The sequence below is a fragment of the Cupressus sempervirens genome, chromosome 10, assembly GCF_028749045.1.
Source record: "Cupressus sempervirens isolate cs-2001-9-10 chromosome 10, ASM2874904v1, whole genome shotgun sequence".
Taxonomy (NCBI): domain Eukaryota; kingdom Viridiplantae; phylum Streptophyta; class Pinopsida; order Cupressales; family Cupressaceae; genus Cupressus; species Cupressus sempervirens.
The window spans coordinates 768272382-768290639 of record NC_143127.1 but is presented as its reverse complement, the minus strand read 5'-3'; the positions used below and the strand labels follow the sequence as shown (position 1 = coordinate 768290639).

The window sequence follows — 18258 nt, the reverse complement described above, 5'->3', positions numbered from 1 at the left end:
GAAGTGTTTTTCCTTTCCCAAATCCAGTTTAAAAAAAAGAAGCCTTCTTTCTAATCTAGTATCATTTTGAAATAAAGTTTCAAAATTAATGGAGGGCTTCTAGTTCGAACACTAAAAGGCAATTTTTAAAACATTTTTCATTTATCAAAATGCAAATTTCTTTGGGTTTCTTGCAAACCCTAATGGCACTATTATTTGAAGAGTTCAAAGAAAAGTTTGAAGTTTTTCTTGCACAGCTTGATATTTATATGGTTGGTATTCAAAAGGCATGAAGAATTTCGAGGCATAACTGATAACAATTTGTTTTAAAACAACATTTCATAAGGGAACTTTTTTTAATAGCCCTAACTAGTTTAGTTTGGTTTCATAATTGATTCTATTCATATCTCATCTCTATTAAAAGAGATCATTGTAAAATCTAAAAATATGAGTGTGATATAGTGATGTAATATAGAGACATAAATATCTTGAAATTGTAAGATTGACCGGAAGGATTGATTATAAAGTTATTTACATGTATAGTTGTATAGTATATTGCATAAAGTTATATGTGCATATAAGGTTGTAATTCAATTAAAAGGAAAACAAGGTTGAATCCCTAAGCAGTTGTTGTTGATTGTAAAAGAGTTGAAGCTCAATAAAGATCACGAGTTCATGAAGTGATTTTTTCTCCCTATGAAAAATCCTTTTTGAGGAATTTTGAGGGTTTCCCACTTGGCAAAATATGTGTCTCTATCTTATGTGAGTTCATGCTTTCATATTCATGCATGGTGAATGATATTTATTTGAGTAAGATTTGAATACATTCAGCTTATGAATTTATTTTTTAATTGATTAAGTAAAATCATTGTCTTCTCATTCACTCCCCCCTCTTAGAACTCTAATACTTCCAACAAGTGGTATTAGAGTGTAGGATTCCTTTTAGGAATTGTTCCAGGGATTATTTGGAAGTTATGGCACAAGCTGAAAGAGCTTCCCTTAACAGGGCTCCAATGTTTGATGGAAATGATTATGTCTTTTGGAAAGTAATGATGGAGGAATTTATACATTATTTAGATGTAAGATTGTGGGATGTTCTTATTACAATGTATACTATCCCACCAATAGTACCTACTGATGCTAAGATAACTTGACATATGAACTAGATGAAAATGTAAGATATGCTTTGTTGTTTGGTCTCACCAAATATGTGTTGTCTAAAGTAGTCTACTGTAAATTAGCAAATGATATTTGGGAAAAATTGGAAACTATTTATCAAGGAGATGAAAAGGTTAAAGAGTCAAATTTTTTAACTCTCAAAACTGATGTAGAGATAAATTCAATGGAAGCAATATCAAAAAGGAACAAGCACCAAAAATAAATATATATTAAAATTATTCTTAATTAATTCATCAAATGAACAGTATATACATTTTCTCTCCTATAGATTTCTTCTCCCCATAATTTCATATTCCAAAGACTTTCCCTAAACCTAAATCTAAACCTAAAACTATATTTATACTTGCTAAGATGGTCTACAAAAAATTCTAGATTATTACAAAATAGGAAGAATGGAATACTCTAGATCAATATAGAATGGGGAAGAATGACGACACAATGATTTGTATGAATCCCAAGAAAAAATTTTATCATACAGACAAAATGGGGATAAATTCTTCATGCAAAAATCATGTCCAAATTATTTTATGTGGGTGCTCCTGCACCATACTCCCGAGGAAATTTTATCTCAAGCCCACTGGAGATGAGTGCTTGTAGAGTAAGCTTACTTCTTGATATCTTTTTTGGTATCCACATAGCATCTACATCCGAATAACCTTTGAGTTTTACCAAATACTGCTTGGACTCCCTTCCTCTTGTCTACTTTATGACTTTGGTGTCAAGTACCCTTTCTAGCTATGGTGTCTGCTTAAATGGTAGACGTTAAATGTCTTTTGTATCAGCAATCTGTCCTGTATCAATTTCTTCAATGGGTTCTTTGAATGTTGTGAGGTCTGCTATGTTGAAAATGGGAGAAATGTCAATCTTAGGTGACAATCGAATCTCATAAGCATTGGTTTCAAACTTCTTCAATATTTGACAAGGACCTAGTTTTCTCAACATAAGCTTGGTAGATTTACCTTTTGGTAGCCTCTCTTGAGATTTTCCCATAGTAAATCTCCCACTTCAAATTCTAAGTGTCTCTATTTCTGATCTACATGCTTCTTATACTTGTCAAAGGTTTGTTGGAGTTGTGCTTCGACTACATCATGATTTTTTTTTTATGGCTATAGAAAATTCTTCTCCTTGGGCACTAACTTGTTGCTATGTACTCGTGTCTCTTAACTCAAAAATCCCTCTCAGATGAATTCCATACACCACTTGAAATGGGGACTTTCTTGTACTTCTATTGATGGATTCATTATATGCAAATTTAGCTTGGGTAGGATTACATCCCATTTTGCTGCATGTTGTCATGTGAGTGTTCTTAACAAATTGCCCAATGTTCTATTAACTACCTCTATTTGGCCATTAGTTTGAGGGTGGTAGGCTGATGAGAATGATAAATTGGTTCCAAGTTTCCTCCATAAAGTTCTCTAAAAGTGTCCTACAAACTTTGCATCCCTGTCTGAAACTATGTTGAGAGGTAGCCCATGAATCCTTATGACTTCCTTGAAAAATAGATCTGCTATATGAGAGGCATCATAGGTTGACTTACATGGTAAGAAGTGAACCATTTTGCTAAACTTGTCTACTACAACAAGTACACTAGCATGTCCCTTTTGTGTTTGCGGTAGCCCCATTACAAAATTCATCGTTATGCTTTCCCAGGGTCTAGATGGTATTGGCAAAGGTTGATAAAGCCCTACATTTGTAGTCCTTCCTTTGGCTCTTTGAAAAATCATATATGTTTCCACAAAGTTTCTAACATCAGTCTAAAGTTTAGGCCAATAGTAGTATCTTCTAACTAATTCTAAGGTTTTATCCAAACCAAAATGTCCACCCATTGTTCCACTATGCTTCTCTTTGATAATGTCTATCCTCATAGAGCACCTGGGTACACATAGTTGTCCTCTTTTTAAAAGAATATTTTCTTGTATCAAAAAAACAAGAAAATCAGCATGGTATCTTTCACCAAACTCCATACATACCTTGTAGATATTTCCAAAATTTGGATATGCTACATACATGTCCTTGAGTGCTTCAATTCCCACACTTTCTAGCTGTATTTGGGAGATAGTCAAATTCCTTCTACTAAGAGCATCAACAACCTTGTTTGATATGCCCTTCTTATGCTTGATGGTGAAGGTATAGGCCTATAAATACTCCACCCATTTCATATTCCTATGACTTAATTTTTCTTGGCTATTCATAAAACTAAGGGTTTCGTTATCAGTAAACACAACAAACTCCTTTGGCAACAAGTAGTGTCTCCACCTTTTGAGAGCTTGAACCAATGCATACATTTCTAGGTCATATGAATAGTATTTCTACTTGGCTTCATTGAGTTTTTCACTTGAGAAAGCCACTTGTTTTCCTTCTTGACTAAGAACTGGCCCTATAGCAACCTTGCTAGCATCACATTCTACTTGGAAAACTTTGTTAAAATCAGGTAAAGAAAGAATTGATTGCTCACTAACCTTTTTCTTGAGCAATTCAAAAGCTTCATTTGCTAATTGACTCCATGCAAACTTACACTTCCTTCCTCCTTTAATAGTTTATAACATAGGAGCACATATATGATTGAAATTTCTTATGAATTTCCTATAAAATGCAAGAAAACCATGAAAACTTCTAACATCTCCAACTATTCTTGGGGGTGGCCAGGATAGTATAGCACTTACGTTATCTTTATCCATCTTCAAGCTACCTTGGGATATAACAAAACCAAGATATGTCAGCTCCTCTTGCATGAAAAAACACTTTTCCAAATTTATTACCAATTTCTCTTGATGAAGTTTTCTCAAAACCATGTCAATGTGCTATAGGTGTTCTTCCTTTTTCTTGCTAACAATTAATGTCATCTAAATATACTATGATGAACTTGCCATTGAAGTCTCTAAGTATTTCATTCGTAAGTCTCATGAAGCTACTAGAAGCATTAGAGAGTCCAAATGGCATTACCTTCCATTCATATAATCCATCATTTCTTTTGAATGTTGTCTTCCATTCATCTCCAGCTCTTATCCTTATTTGATGGTACCCACTTTTTAAGTCAATCTTGGAGAAATACTTTGCACCTCCCAAACAATCAAGAAAATCTTCAATTCTTGGCATTGGAAATCTATATCTAATTGTAATCTTATTAATGGATCTAGAATCAATGCACAACATCTAGGTTCCTTCCTTCTTGGGTGCCAAAATATTAGGTATAGCATATGGGCTTAAGCTTTTCGTAATCAAGCCAAAATTGACTAACTCCTTTACTTGTTTAGCAATCTCCTCATTTTGTTGAGGTGTCATCTTGTATGCAGCCTTATTGGGTAAAGTAGCTCCAGGAATGAAATCCATACAATGACTAATGTCTCATATGGGTGTTAAAGACTTTGGCATGCCTTCTGAAATAAAATCTTCATATTTAACCAAAATTTATTTCACTTCATTAGGAATTTCCTTCTTTGTTTCAGCCTCCTTTCTATCGTTTCCAATAGGTTCTTGTAGTTGTGGGTTAGGTAGCAAAAGAAAACAAGGATTAGGTTCATCCTTCATGTCCTATAAGAATTCCTTTTTATCAACCATCATAATCTTGGCTTCCCTCTCTTTATTTTCTTCCACTTCTTCATGATCAACAAATGGAATCAATCTAATCACTTTTCCATCCTTCTTGATGGTGTATATATTGAGTTTTCCATCATGTTGTGCCTGCAAATCATATTGCCAGGGCTTACCAAATAATATGTGGCATGCATCCATGTCAACTATATCACACAAAATTTTGTCCTTATACTTTCCAATATGAAAATCAACCCATGCTTGCTCATTTACAAGAGTTTGTTGACCCTTTGTTAGCCATGAAACCTTATAAGGAAAATGATGAGGTATCCTCCTAAGTTTTAACTTCTAAACCATCTCAAGAGAAAGTAAATTCTCAGTAGATCCTGAGTCAATAATGACTTTACATACCTTACCTCCATATTTGCAAGTAGTCCTAAAGAAAGTTTTCTTTTCTGGTGGTTCCCTGGTAGTAGGAACTTTCAAAAGTGTTATTTTCATCATTAAACTTTCTCCTCTTTTAGGTACACTATCTGAATCATCCATCTCCTTCTCTTGGTATTCATCATCTTGTACCAAATGTGTTCTTCTTTGAACCTATGAACTTGAACTTTCTTTATCTAGAAACCTAGATGCATAATGTCCCTCCTTATTGCAATTGAAACAAATAATCAAACTTTCCCTTCTACCACCAAATCCACCTCTTGAACTACCTCTTCTACCTCTAAAGTTACCTCTGAAATTTCCTTTGCTTTGATTGGTTTCTTGCTTTATTTCCTTATGTTCTTCATGGTTTTGTCCTCTTCCTTGGAAATTTCCTCTTCCCCTTTGATTTCTTCCTCTTCCTTTGCTATTTTGTTCTTGCCTTCTTTTCAATTTGGCTTCCACCTTCAAAGCTAGTTGATAACACTTTTGTACTATTTTAGGACACAATAAATTAAGCTCTTCTTGAATGTTCAACCTCAATCCATTGATATATCTAGCAACTTTTACACTTTCACATTCACTCTGCTTTGCCCTCAGGCTTAATTTTTGAAATTCTTCAATATAGGCAGTGACATCTAGCTCCTTTTGTCTTAAACTTTGTCTCCTTCGATGAAGTTTGATTTCATAATCCTCAGTAAGTATGTTTCTCTCACCTTGGCACACATCCTTTCCCATGAAGTTATCATGTTCTTACCTTCTTGAACCCTTTCTCCTTGAATGAAATTCCACCAAATGAGGGTTGGTCCCTTTAACTTTGACTTGGAAATTTTTACCTTATCCTTCTTGGCTATATTTTCACATTCAAAATGGTTGTTAAAGGTTTCTATCCAATCCACAATAGCATCAATATCCATCTTTTTTGAGAAGATGGGTAGGTCAGCTTTGGCATCCTTCTTACTAGCTCTTTCAAGGGCCTGTATGGAGTATCTCTAGTCTATAGGTAAGTTAACCACCTCCTGCTCAAGGGTATCCTCTTCTTACTCTTCTTTCTCTTACTCTAGGGAAATCTTTGTTGTCTTTTCCATCCGGCCCTTCATCTTCTCAAATTCATCTAATAACCACTTATTGATTTTCTCATGTTCTTGCATCTTCTTTACCAATTCAGCATTGGTGACCATGTTTGATGTTTCAACTTCTAACTCTAATCCAAACATAAAATCTAATTGCCTCAAGAGTTTTCCCCAAGCTCTGATACCAAAAATGATGCAAAGATAAATTCAATGGAAGCAATATCAAAAAAGTAACTAGCACCAACAAGAAATATATATTAAAATTCTTCTTAATTAATTCATCAAATGAATAGTATATACATTTTCTCGCCTACAAATTTCTTCTCCCTTAATTTCATATTTCAAAGACTTGCCCTAAACCTAAATCTAAACCTAAAACTCTATTTATACTTGCTAAGATGGTCTATGGAAAATTCTAGATTATTACAAAATAGGAAGAATGGAATACCCTAGATCAATATAGAATGGGGATGAATAACCCCATAATGATCTGTACGAATCCCAAGAAAAGATCTTATCGTAAAGACAAAAATAGGGATAAATTCTTCATACAGAAATCATGTCCAAATTATTTTATGTGGGTGCTCATGCACCAAAAACACAGTTTGATAATTTAAAAATGAATGAAGATGAAAATATTTCAGCATATTTCTTTAGAATTGATGAAATAGTCAATGCTAGAAAAGTTCTAGGTGAAAAAATTGAAGAACATGATGTAGTTTCAAAAGTCATTAGGTCAGTGCTGCCTAAATTTGAAACTAAAATTTCTGCTTTAGAAGAAAAGAAAAGTTTTTTCAAAAATGACTCTGCATCAATTACAAGGAACCCTAATTGCATATGAAATGAGAATTAGTAATCAAGCTAGTTCTACATCAAAAGAGATAGCCTTTAAGGCTAAAGAGAGTGATTCATTTTAACAGATGCTCTAGAAGAATTATTAGTTAGGAAAATGAGAAAGAAATACAAAGGAAAACCAAAATATTTTAGTTCTGGTTAGTTAGGACATTTTGCTGCAAAATGTCCAAATGCAGAACTAGAAGACTATGATGAGAAAATTGAAAAGTTTTCTAAAAAGAAACTTTGGAATCAAAACAAAAGATTCAAGGACTTCAAAAAGAAAAGTCTTCTATCAAAAGAAGTTTCAAATGACGAATCGAGTGATGCTGATGAAGAAGGGGAAAGACTATTCATGGCTGAAATAGTCCGCACCCCTAAACCTAAATCTAGTGAATCTGAATCTTCATCTGATCCAGATGAAGAAATTGATCTTGCAGAAGAACTTCTAAAATATTTGCAAGAACTTAAAAGATTAAATAAGTTAATTTCAAATCATGAAATTGAAAATAAAATACTTCAAGAAGAGTTAAAAGAAGCAAATCAGATTATAGAAAATAAAAAAACCTTACTTGAAGAAAAGGATAAAAAATTGAATTCTTTGCAATGCTCAGCTGAAGAGTTTTCTTACTAGAAAACTAAATTCTTCTTCAATGGTTATTGTTTTAACTATAATGTCTTTGGGCATAAGGCAATTTTCTGTGAGAATAGCACCAGTCAAGGCAAGAAAAGAATCATAAGATGTTTCAAATTTTTTCACTATGGTCATTATGCAAATCAATATAAACTAAATTTGAGACCTAAACAGATTTGGAAACAAGTAAAGACATCTGAAAAATCTTTAATTGCTGAAATAGCCCTATTTGTTCAAAAACATGCAACATGGGTTCTGGATAGTGGTTACTCACACCATATGACTGGGTGTAAAAGTAAGTTCAAAACCCTAGAAGATTTTGATGGAGGGTTTGTACGATTTGGTGACAATTTAGGAGCCTATATAACAGGAAGAGGCTCAATAATTTTAAGCAAAGATACACCAATTCATGATGTATACTTTGTTGAAGGTTTGAAATATAATCTTTTGAGTGTTAATTAGATTTGTGATAGTGGGTACTCTATTTCCTTTAATGTTAAAGTATGCTTTATCAAAAATGGAAGGGGTGGAGTCATTGCTAGTGGCTTAAGGAAAGGTGGAAATCTTTATAACCTAATTGATTCTACTATTCAAGAAACATAATTAGTTAACACTTGTCGTATGAGCTAGTTAGAAGAGAATTGGTTGTGGCACAAAAGATTGGGACATCTTAACTTTGATAATCTTGCTAGAATTAGTAAGAATAAAAAGGTCAGAGGATTACCACAAATTACCATACCAATAAATATTTGTGAAGAATGTGTAAAAGGTAAATAAATGAGAGTATCTTTTAAAACAAAAGAATACTTATCAAGCATATCACTTGAACTTGTCCATACTGATCTATGTGGTCCAACGAAAACTGCATCATTAAATGGTGAGAAATATTTTATGTTGTTCATAGATGACTATTCAAGGATGGTTTGGGTAATGTTTTTGAAACACAAATCAAAAGCCTTCAACCATTTCAAAATTTTTAGAAAAATCGTAGAAAGGGAAACTGACTTGAAATTAAAAAGTTTAAGGTCAGCTAGGGGAGGAGAATTCACCTCTCAAGGATTTATTGAGTATTGTGAAAAACATGGCATTAAAAGATAATACTCTACTGCTAGGACACCATAGCAAAATGGTGTTGTGGAAAGGAAAAATAGAACTATTAAAGAAATGGCTAGGACTATGCTTAATGAAGCAAAACTACCTGACAAATTTTGGAAAGGAGCCATTCATACAACTGTCTACATTCTAAATAGAGCACAAATTAGAGTTAGAACAATTCATACTCCATATGAATTATGGAATGGCAAAACAACAAATGTTAAAAATTTCAAATTTTTTGGTTGTAAATGCTTCATAAAAAAGAATGATGATTCCTTAGAAAACTTCAATTCAAGATAAGATGAAGGGATTTTTCTTGGATACTCTACACATAGCAAAGCCTATAAATGCTATAACAAAAGGCTAAATAAAATTGTAGAAGCCATAAATGTTGTATTTGATGAAAATTCTATGTGCTACAATAATAAAGAGGATCTTGAAGAAACATCATTCCAAAAATCAGAAAATTTGCATGATGAACACCTTGAAAATGTTGAATCTAAAATTGTTGATGAAACTGAACAAGAAAACTATTCAAGTCCCAAAGTAACAAGTACTGGTTCAAAAATTAAAACTTCTTCTAGAATAATTGCTAAGAGACATCCTAAGTCTCAAGTTATTGGAGATGTAGAAAAAGGGATCTTAACCAGAAGAAAGGCCAAAATAGATAAACAAGAAAACATTGCTAAACATTTTTTCTTGATATCAGATTTTGAACCAAAAACTATTACTAAAGCCTTATCAGACCCCTGTTGGAAAAATGCTATGCAGGAAGAAATAAATCAAATTGAGAAAAACAAGACCTGGGAACTTGTTCCTAGACCTGATGACAAAAATGTCATAGGAGGAAAATGGGTATTTTGTAACAAACTGAACAAAGATGGCAAAGTGATAAGGAATAAAGCTAGATTTGTATGGAAAGGATATGCTCAGTAGGAAGGAATTGATTTTGGTGAAACATTTACACTAGTTGCAACGATGTAATCAATTAGAATCTTCCTTGCATATGCTAGTTATAAAATGTTTACTATTTACCCAATGGATGTTAAAACTACATTCTTGAATAGGTATCTCGAAGAGGAAGTCTATATGGAACAACCAGAAGGTTTTGAATCTTTTGACAAACCTAATTATGTTTACTAACTCAAAAGGGCATTATATGGTTTAAAGAAAGCTCCTAGAGCTTGGTATTCTAGGTTGGATAAACATCTAATTGCAAATGGATTTTCTCATGGTAAAGAAGATAGCACTTTGTATATCAAAGTCATAAATGATGACATCTTGGCAGTAGAAATCTATGTAGATGATATTATTTTTGGGTCTACTAATGATGAATCAGCAAAGCATTTTTCAAGAATTATGGAATCTGAGTTTGAAATGTCTTTGTTGGGTGTGCTCAAATTTTTTCTTGGTTTGCAAGTCTCATAGCTTGAACATGGTTTGTTTCTTTCTTAAACAAAAATATGCAAAAGAAATGTTGAGAAAGTTTGATATAGGTGATTGTAAACCAATAAGCACTCCTATAGAGACAAACTACAAACTAATGAAGAATGATGACTCACCTTTTGTAAATCAAACTGTATATAGATCCATGATTGGAAGTCTATTATATCTTACAACATCTAGACTTGATATAATGCAAGCAGTGTGCATGGTTTAAAGATTTCATTTTGATCCAAAACAACCTCATCTTAATGTAGTAAATCGAATTCTAAAGCACATTCAAGGTACACTTGATTTTGGTTTATGGTATCATCACAGCAATGATTTTACACTTTCTGGTTATGCTGATGCAGATTGGGGTGGATTTGATGATAAAAAGACTACTAGTGGTGTAGCTTTCTTCCTTGGTGATTGCTTAGTTGCTTGGCATAGTAAAAATAGGATTTTGTTATATTGTCCACCTATGAATCTGAGTATGTTGCTACTACAGCTTGTTGTACTTAGCTGATTTGGATGGATTATCAATTGTTTGACTTAGATATTTAGGTTTGAAAATCCATTTCTATCATGTGTGACAATATGAGTGCTATTCAATTGAGTAAAAATCTAGTAATGCACTCATGCACAGAACATGTGGCCATTAAACTTCACTTTTTGCAAGATAAAGTTCTCAATAATGAATTCAAACTAATCTATGTTCCCACTCAAGGATAGGAAACAAACATTTTTACTAAAGCTCTACCTAGGGAGTTATTTGAACAACTAAGAACTCGATTGGGAGTTTTCTCTCAATCAATGATGATATAAGTTCCTTGCAAATAAATGTTCTTTGTTAGGTTTCTGCTCCTATTCACAAAAAATTCTTCTATGAAAAGAAAATGGTCAATTTTTTTGATGCAAAAATTTTGGGGGAGATATCAGAGTTGTGTATGGTAGTTAGATGGTAGTTAGCATTGCATTCTTCATGTAGTAATCAGCATTCTATGTGGTTCCTTAATCAACATTTTGTGTGCTTCTCAACATTATCAACATTTTGTATAGTCAGCATTCACACGTTCAGTTTTGTGTGATTAGCATCTCTTATCAACATTTGTGTTCAATTTTTGCAGTTCAACATATTATGTCATCAACATTTGTGTGACTAGCATTCTTTGTTCATGACAATGATCTTCTTGCATATTTGTTAATTATCTTGTATATATGGGATAAAATTTGTATTCAAAATTTTTATATTTCATCTTGTATATATGAGATGGTGAAAATTTTTGCCTCAAAAAATGGGGGAGATTGTTAACCATTCTTAAAGGTTGGCAAAATGCATACTAGCATGTAGTAAATATAGCTAGTACGTGGAAATAAATGAGAAAACTACATGTGTTTTAACTCCTGCCAAATGTAAACATTTTGTGGCAGACTTGAAACGAAATTAAGATACAATTTTGATTGTGAGCATTTGATGAATTACCTTGTCCTGCGAATGTCAGTTTTGATTTTTTTTTCTCTCCTTGTGTTCTCTATAAAATATATGAGAAGGATCTTATTGTTTTATGAAAGAATTTTTGTAAGATCTCGATGTGGTCTTAGGCATGTGAAGCTAAATTTATTCCTCTTTAGCAAGTATGGGTTATTGTGAAAAAAAATTGTTTGAAATGTTCTTTGGCTGTGAAAAGGAAAACTTGTCATGGCTCTATAAATCTAGATTTAATTTGAAAAATGGCTTGAAAAGAGTTGTTTCGAAAATGGAGAGTTGTTACTGGGTAAGGTATCAAAGTTCATCAAGTCTTTGCTCAGTTTTTTATGTACAAATACTTGTTTTTTGGTTTCTCCTATGCATGCATGAATGGTTGAGGTGGAATAAAGGAGTCTTCTTCTAAAAACAGTAAACAAAGAAAGGGTTTCATTGTGAACATAAATTTTGGTAATAGAGAACAATGGAGGTAAATGAAAAACCAATTTCAGGTATGACTATTTCAAAATTCTTTTTGAAAAGAAGAATGAAAGTTTGAAAAAAATTCTTTTTAAAAAGAAGAATGAAAGTTTGAAAATTCTTTTTCAGTCAGTTTTGAAAAACAAAATGAAAAAGGAATAAGGATTTTGGAGACAAATTTTTGTTTGATTTCCTATATAAAATATGGAAGTGTTTTTCCTTTCTTGAATCTAGTTTTGAAAAAGAAGTCTTCTTTCTAATCTGGTATCATTTTTGAAATAAAGTTTAAAAATTAATAAAGGGTTTCTAGTTCAAACCCTAAATGGCAATTTTTAAAAGGTTTTTCATTTGTCAAAAAGAAAATTTCTTTAGGTTTCTTGCAAACCCTAATGGCACTGTTATTTGAAGAGTTTGAAGAAAATTTTGAAGTTTTTCTTCCATAGCTTGATATTTATAAGGCTGCTATTCAAAAGGCATGAAGAATTTCAAGGCATAATTGATAAGAGTTTGTTTTAAAATAGCATTTCATAAGGGCATTTTGTTGAACGGCCCTAACTGGTTCAATTTGGTTTCACAAATGATTCTATTCAAATCTCATCTCTATTTAAAGAGATCATTGTAAAATCTAAAGATATGAGTGTGATACAGTGATGTAATACAGAGATATAAATATCTTGAAATTGTAAGATTGACCTGAAGGATTGATTATAAACTTATTTTCATGTATAGATGTATAGTATATTGCATACATTTATATGTGTATATAAGGTTGTAATTGAATTAAAAGGAAAACATGGTTGAATCCCTGAGCAGTTGTTGCTACTGATTGTAAAAGAGTTGAAGCTTAATAAAGATCACAGGTTCACGGAGTGGTTTTTTCTCCCTATGATGAATCCTTTTTGAAGAATTTTAAGGGTTTCCCACTCAAAAAAATACATGTCTCTATCTTATGTGAGTTCATGCTTTCATATTCATGCATGGTGAATGATATTTATTTGAGTAAGATTTGAATACATTAAGCTTATGATTCTTTTTAAAAATCAATTAAGTAAAATCAATGTGTTCTGATTCACACCCTGCCCCCCCCCCCTCTTAGAACTCTAATATTTCCAACAAAGTCAATTCGTGAAGATGATGAGGATGAGTATAATGTATTCTTTGTTTGCATTACAAAAGAAAGGGTGGAGAGATCCTTTATAACTAGTACCAATATCCATAAGAACTAGATAATAGATATCAATTGCTCACATATGCCTAGTGATAGGAGAAAGTTTCACAAAGTCAAGGCCTATGATGAAGGAATGGTGCAATTTGGAAACAACTCACCATACACAATGATAGGCAACACTAGTGTATCCCTAAATGAATCCACTACTTGTAAATATGCATATCTAGTGGAAGGACTAAAATATAACTTAGCTAATGGATAAAGTTTATAAGTTTGAATTAAATAAAGGGTCTTGCAAAATATTTGACAAGATAGACAAACTCTTAGCTACAGGCGTACTCATTTTCAAAGAGGGAAAATATAAATTTCCTTACATCAAAATTTCATATTGAATTGGGGGATTTTTTTTTTATTGCATTGGGGGAGAGTAGTGGATAAGTGTGATGTCAGTAGAGTAGATAGGGGCTCACACTTAATAGCCTTTGATGTCATTACATGTTCATCTGGTTTTGGAAAGTTAAAAATTATATAACTAGAATATAATACAATTAAAGGAATATCATTTTAGGAGAATCTATATTGTTAATTTTTATAGTAAATAAAATATTAGACCTCTTTTTGCAAGAAACTTTTCTTTCCTATGATAGGTTTGAGGCAAAGTTTGAGTGAGCAGTTCAGTACAGGAAAAATACAAAATATCTACTATGTTATTCTTACATTCTCTCATCGTGATGATCGATAACAAAGTGTGATCTCAAAGGTTGATGCAAATAAAGAATATACACATAATCAAATTTAGAAAAAAAAAATCTCTTATACAAAATATAGTTGATTGCTTACATGTTAACATCAAACCCACACATTCAAGGATCTCTAGTTCAATCAAAGTGCATCATATAATCAAAAGAAATTAATATTTGACTGTATCATTTTAATAGAACTTAAAAGAAGAAACTTACTACAATTAATTTTTTCTTAACAAGCTCATTTATTAAAATACATTTGTATTTGTTAATCCAAATCACTTTAGTGAAAATTTCTACAATTAGATCAGAGCACTAGTGCTCACACTTCTTAACTTCATGAATTTGTAAAGTTTAAACTATGCATTGGATTTGTGTGGTTGATTTTTGTTATCTATTTAGCTAATTAACACCTTAATATATATGTCTTCAGATATAAACAAAATTTCTTTGTAGAGATCAGTACAAATGTTGCCCAACACATATTTAAAATACACCAATAATTTTACACATTTGTACAAATGACCTATAGTAGTCATCTACAAATGTCTCAAAAAAATGGTGGAAATGTCAAGTGTTAACCAAAGAAATCTAAGAAATGATCAGCAATTTAGAAGCATCATATCAAACAAGAGCTCTATGCAAGCATGAGTCCCTACCTATGTGTGGCAAGAAGGAAATAAAATTTGAAATTCAATGGTTTCTAGATAATAGTACAACTTTCAAATAATATAAATGGTTCATATTTAGATTTTGGATTGAGAGAATATATGAGCTTTCAAAATTTCTGGAAATGTTATAAGGGATTGAGATTTTAGATAAACAACACCATTAGAACTTGAGAAAAATATAGATCTAAAAATTTAATATTATTTTAAATATAATTATAGTCAATTACTATTTTCTTTCAATTTTTAAAATTTAAAATTTAAATATATTAACTTTATATTGATATATATTTAATGTTGGTAATCTAAATTAATTTTGACAATGAGAAAGTAAATATTCTCATTATAGATACACAATTGTGTTTAAGCTATAACTGCAATTTTTATTTGTGAATAATAATATGTATGTTCATTAATTGGTACAATTAGAAGAGGTAACTATGAATATCACATTTACCTAAATTCTTTCCAATAAATTAAAACATAATTATATTTTATATCATACAATTTTTTTAATATTAGTAATTTAAATTAATATTCAAAATGGTCATTTAAGTAAATATAGTTTTTAATCTTTTCTATGTAAATATGATGTAGTAACTTCTTAAAAAGAAGTATGTTAAAAATTTACTTTCGAAATAATAAATTATAATGAGCATAATAAAAATCATTTAAATTTAATAAAAATAATTAGAAATAATCAAATATTTGTAGATATAAATACTAAATATTAAAAAAAATCATTACAAATATTTTATTTTAAGAAGATGCAAAAATCTTTTGATTTTAAACTCTATTTAACAAACATATATATCTAGCCAATTATAAACAAAATTTTGCAAATCATTAGATGGATTTTGTCATGTTCATTTCTTTTGAAGAATGATTTTCATCCATTGTAAATTTTTTTATTGCTTTCTTCGATTAATGAAAATACAAAAGTTTGACCAAATTGACTTTTTTCCACACTTAAACAAAAACATGATAAATTATCCTAGATAAACTAAACTGCAAATCTTTTTTTTCTCTGAATGGCATGGTCAGGGATGGAACGCGAGAACTTCGAAGATCCTTCAAGAATGCTGGCGTTATTTTTTCATGATTTTCTGAGTTCAAAAAATAATTTTATCCCTAAGAAAACTGGTTGTGACCAATAAGAATTTAGTATTTTGTACACAGGAAAATATTTTTAACTTTAGAAATTCATTGTCTATGGTTGAAAAAATTAATAGTGACAGTGACTGAAAACATTAGTACCCTGCATTATGCAAGGTAGGGATTAATAACACTCATGAATTGTACAAATCTATTGATTATTATTGATTTCTTTTTAATAATATCAAATAAAATAACACACATGTACGAATGTAAGGCGACATTTATAACCACAAGGCTTCGTTTATATAAGGCAGAATAATGAAAACACGTCATTCTGAACATTCGGAGAACATTAATTGCGCTGTCAAAACAGTTTTGACAGGCATGTGATCCTTCCTTATGCAGAGCTACAGAGAACACACACAACTTTCACTATCATATTCTATGATAATCTACGCCTGAATCTATCCCAAAACATTAAACAGCACAACAAGACTGACAAACACTAACTTATTATCTTCCTAATGATGATCTACGTTAACATCGTCTTCCATGTGCTACTTATTTTTCTCTTCTGTTTTTTCTTGGTGATCAGAGACCGTATCCTTCCTTGGTTCTTTTGGAGCCTTGACCGGCTGACTATTATGATGTCCAGGATCTCCTTTATGAATTGGCGGTTTCGGTGGATCCTTCGCGCTCGTAGTTGCAGACTGCGCCAACAAAAAAAACCGAGATCCAAGAGTTAAGTTTTAACGAATTATTTAGTAACATGTTGTTATCGTTGAATTGTTTCTTTACTATTTTGAGAACCGTTCCAGTCACAGACTAAGCCCAAAAAACCACTCAGTGCAGAATGAAGTAAAATTACTCGCAAAAGCTTAAAAGGGTCCGTCTGTTCTAATGTAGACTTTAGCTTAAAGAAAACCAGGAAGCAATTGAAAGAAATTCCGCCCACATCTGTTACTAAAATTCTACAACTCCCAACATGCAACTGTACATAGTAATCTCTAATAGCTGTCCAATGTGGTATACTCACAGTAGAAAACAGTTGAATAAGTGCTCCAGAGGCATGCTTTGATTTCCCTGAGAAAATAAACACAAAACCAAATAACTGCAAGTAGGAAAAACAACGAAAGGGGAAAATCTATCCAAGATTTGATTTTTGCAGAGATCTACTCTAAAAATTTCCCGGTGCTTGGTAGGTGTCTGAGAAAACTTACCAGTATATCCATTTGGAAGAAAAGGGGGTCCGCGTTGAACAGAAATCAGATTTCTGAGAGCAGTGGGAATGGAGAGTTTGAGGGCTGATCCCATGCAAATGTTAGCCATGGTGAGAGCAGTGGTAAGAGTCATCGTTACCTCTCTTCTTATAAATAACTCTCTCTTTCACATGTGAGATGAGTGCCTCGGAGAAATTGTGAGGATGTTTCGTAGAAGTCATCGGACTGTGGATTTGACCGGATGTACTATTATTAACTAAATATCAGAAAACTCTCTGATCTGATATATAATTTAGTTAATAAATACTGTAAAATGTGCAGTCTGATGACTGCAAAGATAGTAGGTTTCTCGGGAAACCCTTCATTTTTGTCGCATGCAAAAGAGAGTTGGTCTGCCGATAGATTATTTAAATTTATTATTATTATTATGATAATATAGATATCTATTGGCTCCTACCTATGTATTGAAGAGTGGTGGTTCTATTTCCTAAGAGCTATTTTAGACGAGAGTTTCTCTATATGTTGCATTTATGGATATCCAGTTTATCTTTTGTCTTAATAAAGACTTTTAAAGAAATAATCTTATGGACACTCTCCCCATCTTATCTGCTGTTGAGGAAAAAACATTTGTGAGCTTAGATGGATCCTTTAGTTTTGTGGTTTTTTAGATAATATTATTTTTAAGCAAGAGTGGAATAGTGTTGCTGATTTTTTAGTCAAATGGGCTTATGTTCAAGTTTATATGTGGAATGTTGTAGATAAAAGAAAACTTCTTCCTCCAAAAATGGTTTCTTTGTTAGATCAAATAGTAGATAATGAGAGGTTTCTTTAGGTCACTACCCCTCTTCTCTTACCTTCGTTGTTCTTAATATATCTTTACCCTTCTTTTACTTATAAAAGTTGAAATTTTCCAAACTCATAATTTTAAAAGTACAATTGTTATTTATTTTTAAATCAAGTAGCGAAGACAAATATTTAGAAATTTATTATGTATAAAAAAATTAAAATGTGGTCATTTGAAGCTATAGTTCAATAATTATTTAAAGATATTAATTGGTGTACCTTACAACTACCTCAAAAATTTATTAATCTACAAACCTATATATATTTTCTTCTACAACCTATTTTTTACCAATACAGTTCTCCAACTAAAACTATTATAATAGATAACTATTGATATTTGTAAAATTTGTTACTGAACATGTGTTAGTCATTTTAATTTTTTTTTCAATAATCAAAAATT

General features: G+C 31.6%; 1 protein-coding gene across 1 annotated transcript; it reads right to left on the bottom strand.

Moving 5' to 3' along the window:
• Nucleotides 1-16075: 16075 nt before the first annotated feature.
• LOC149536122 (uncharacterized) lies at nucleotides 16076-17207 on the bottom strand. Its single transcript, XM_089804895.1, has 3 exons — nucleotides 17016-17207; nucleotides 16832-16878; nucleotides 16076-16505 (listed from the first exon to the last, which is right to left on the bottom strand). The coding sequence occupies exons 1-3, from the start codon at nucleotides 17146-17148 to the stop codon at nucleotides 16353-16355; spliced, it is 333 nt and encodes a 110-aa protein (XP_089661021.1). The 5' UTR covers nucleotides 17149-17207; the 3' UTR covers nucleotides 16076-16352.
• Nucleotides 17208-18258: the final 1051 nt, after the last annotated feature.

Bases quoted from the DNA above. Each gene is read 5' to 3' on its own strand.
- LOC149536122 (XM_089804895.1), bottom strand. From the start codon at position 17,148: ATGACTCTTACCACTGCTCTCACCATGGCTAACATTTGCATGGGATCA. The intron at 16,879-17,015 runs GTAAGTTTTCTC...TTATTTTCTCAG, and splicing joins TCTTCCAAATGGATATACTG to GGAAATCAAAGCATGCCTCT. The intron at 16,506-16,831 runs GTGAGTATACCA...TTGTTGGCGCAG, and splicing joins TTATTCAACTGTTTTCTACT to TCTGCAACTACGAGCGCGAA.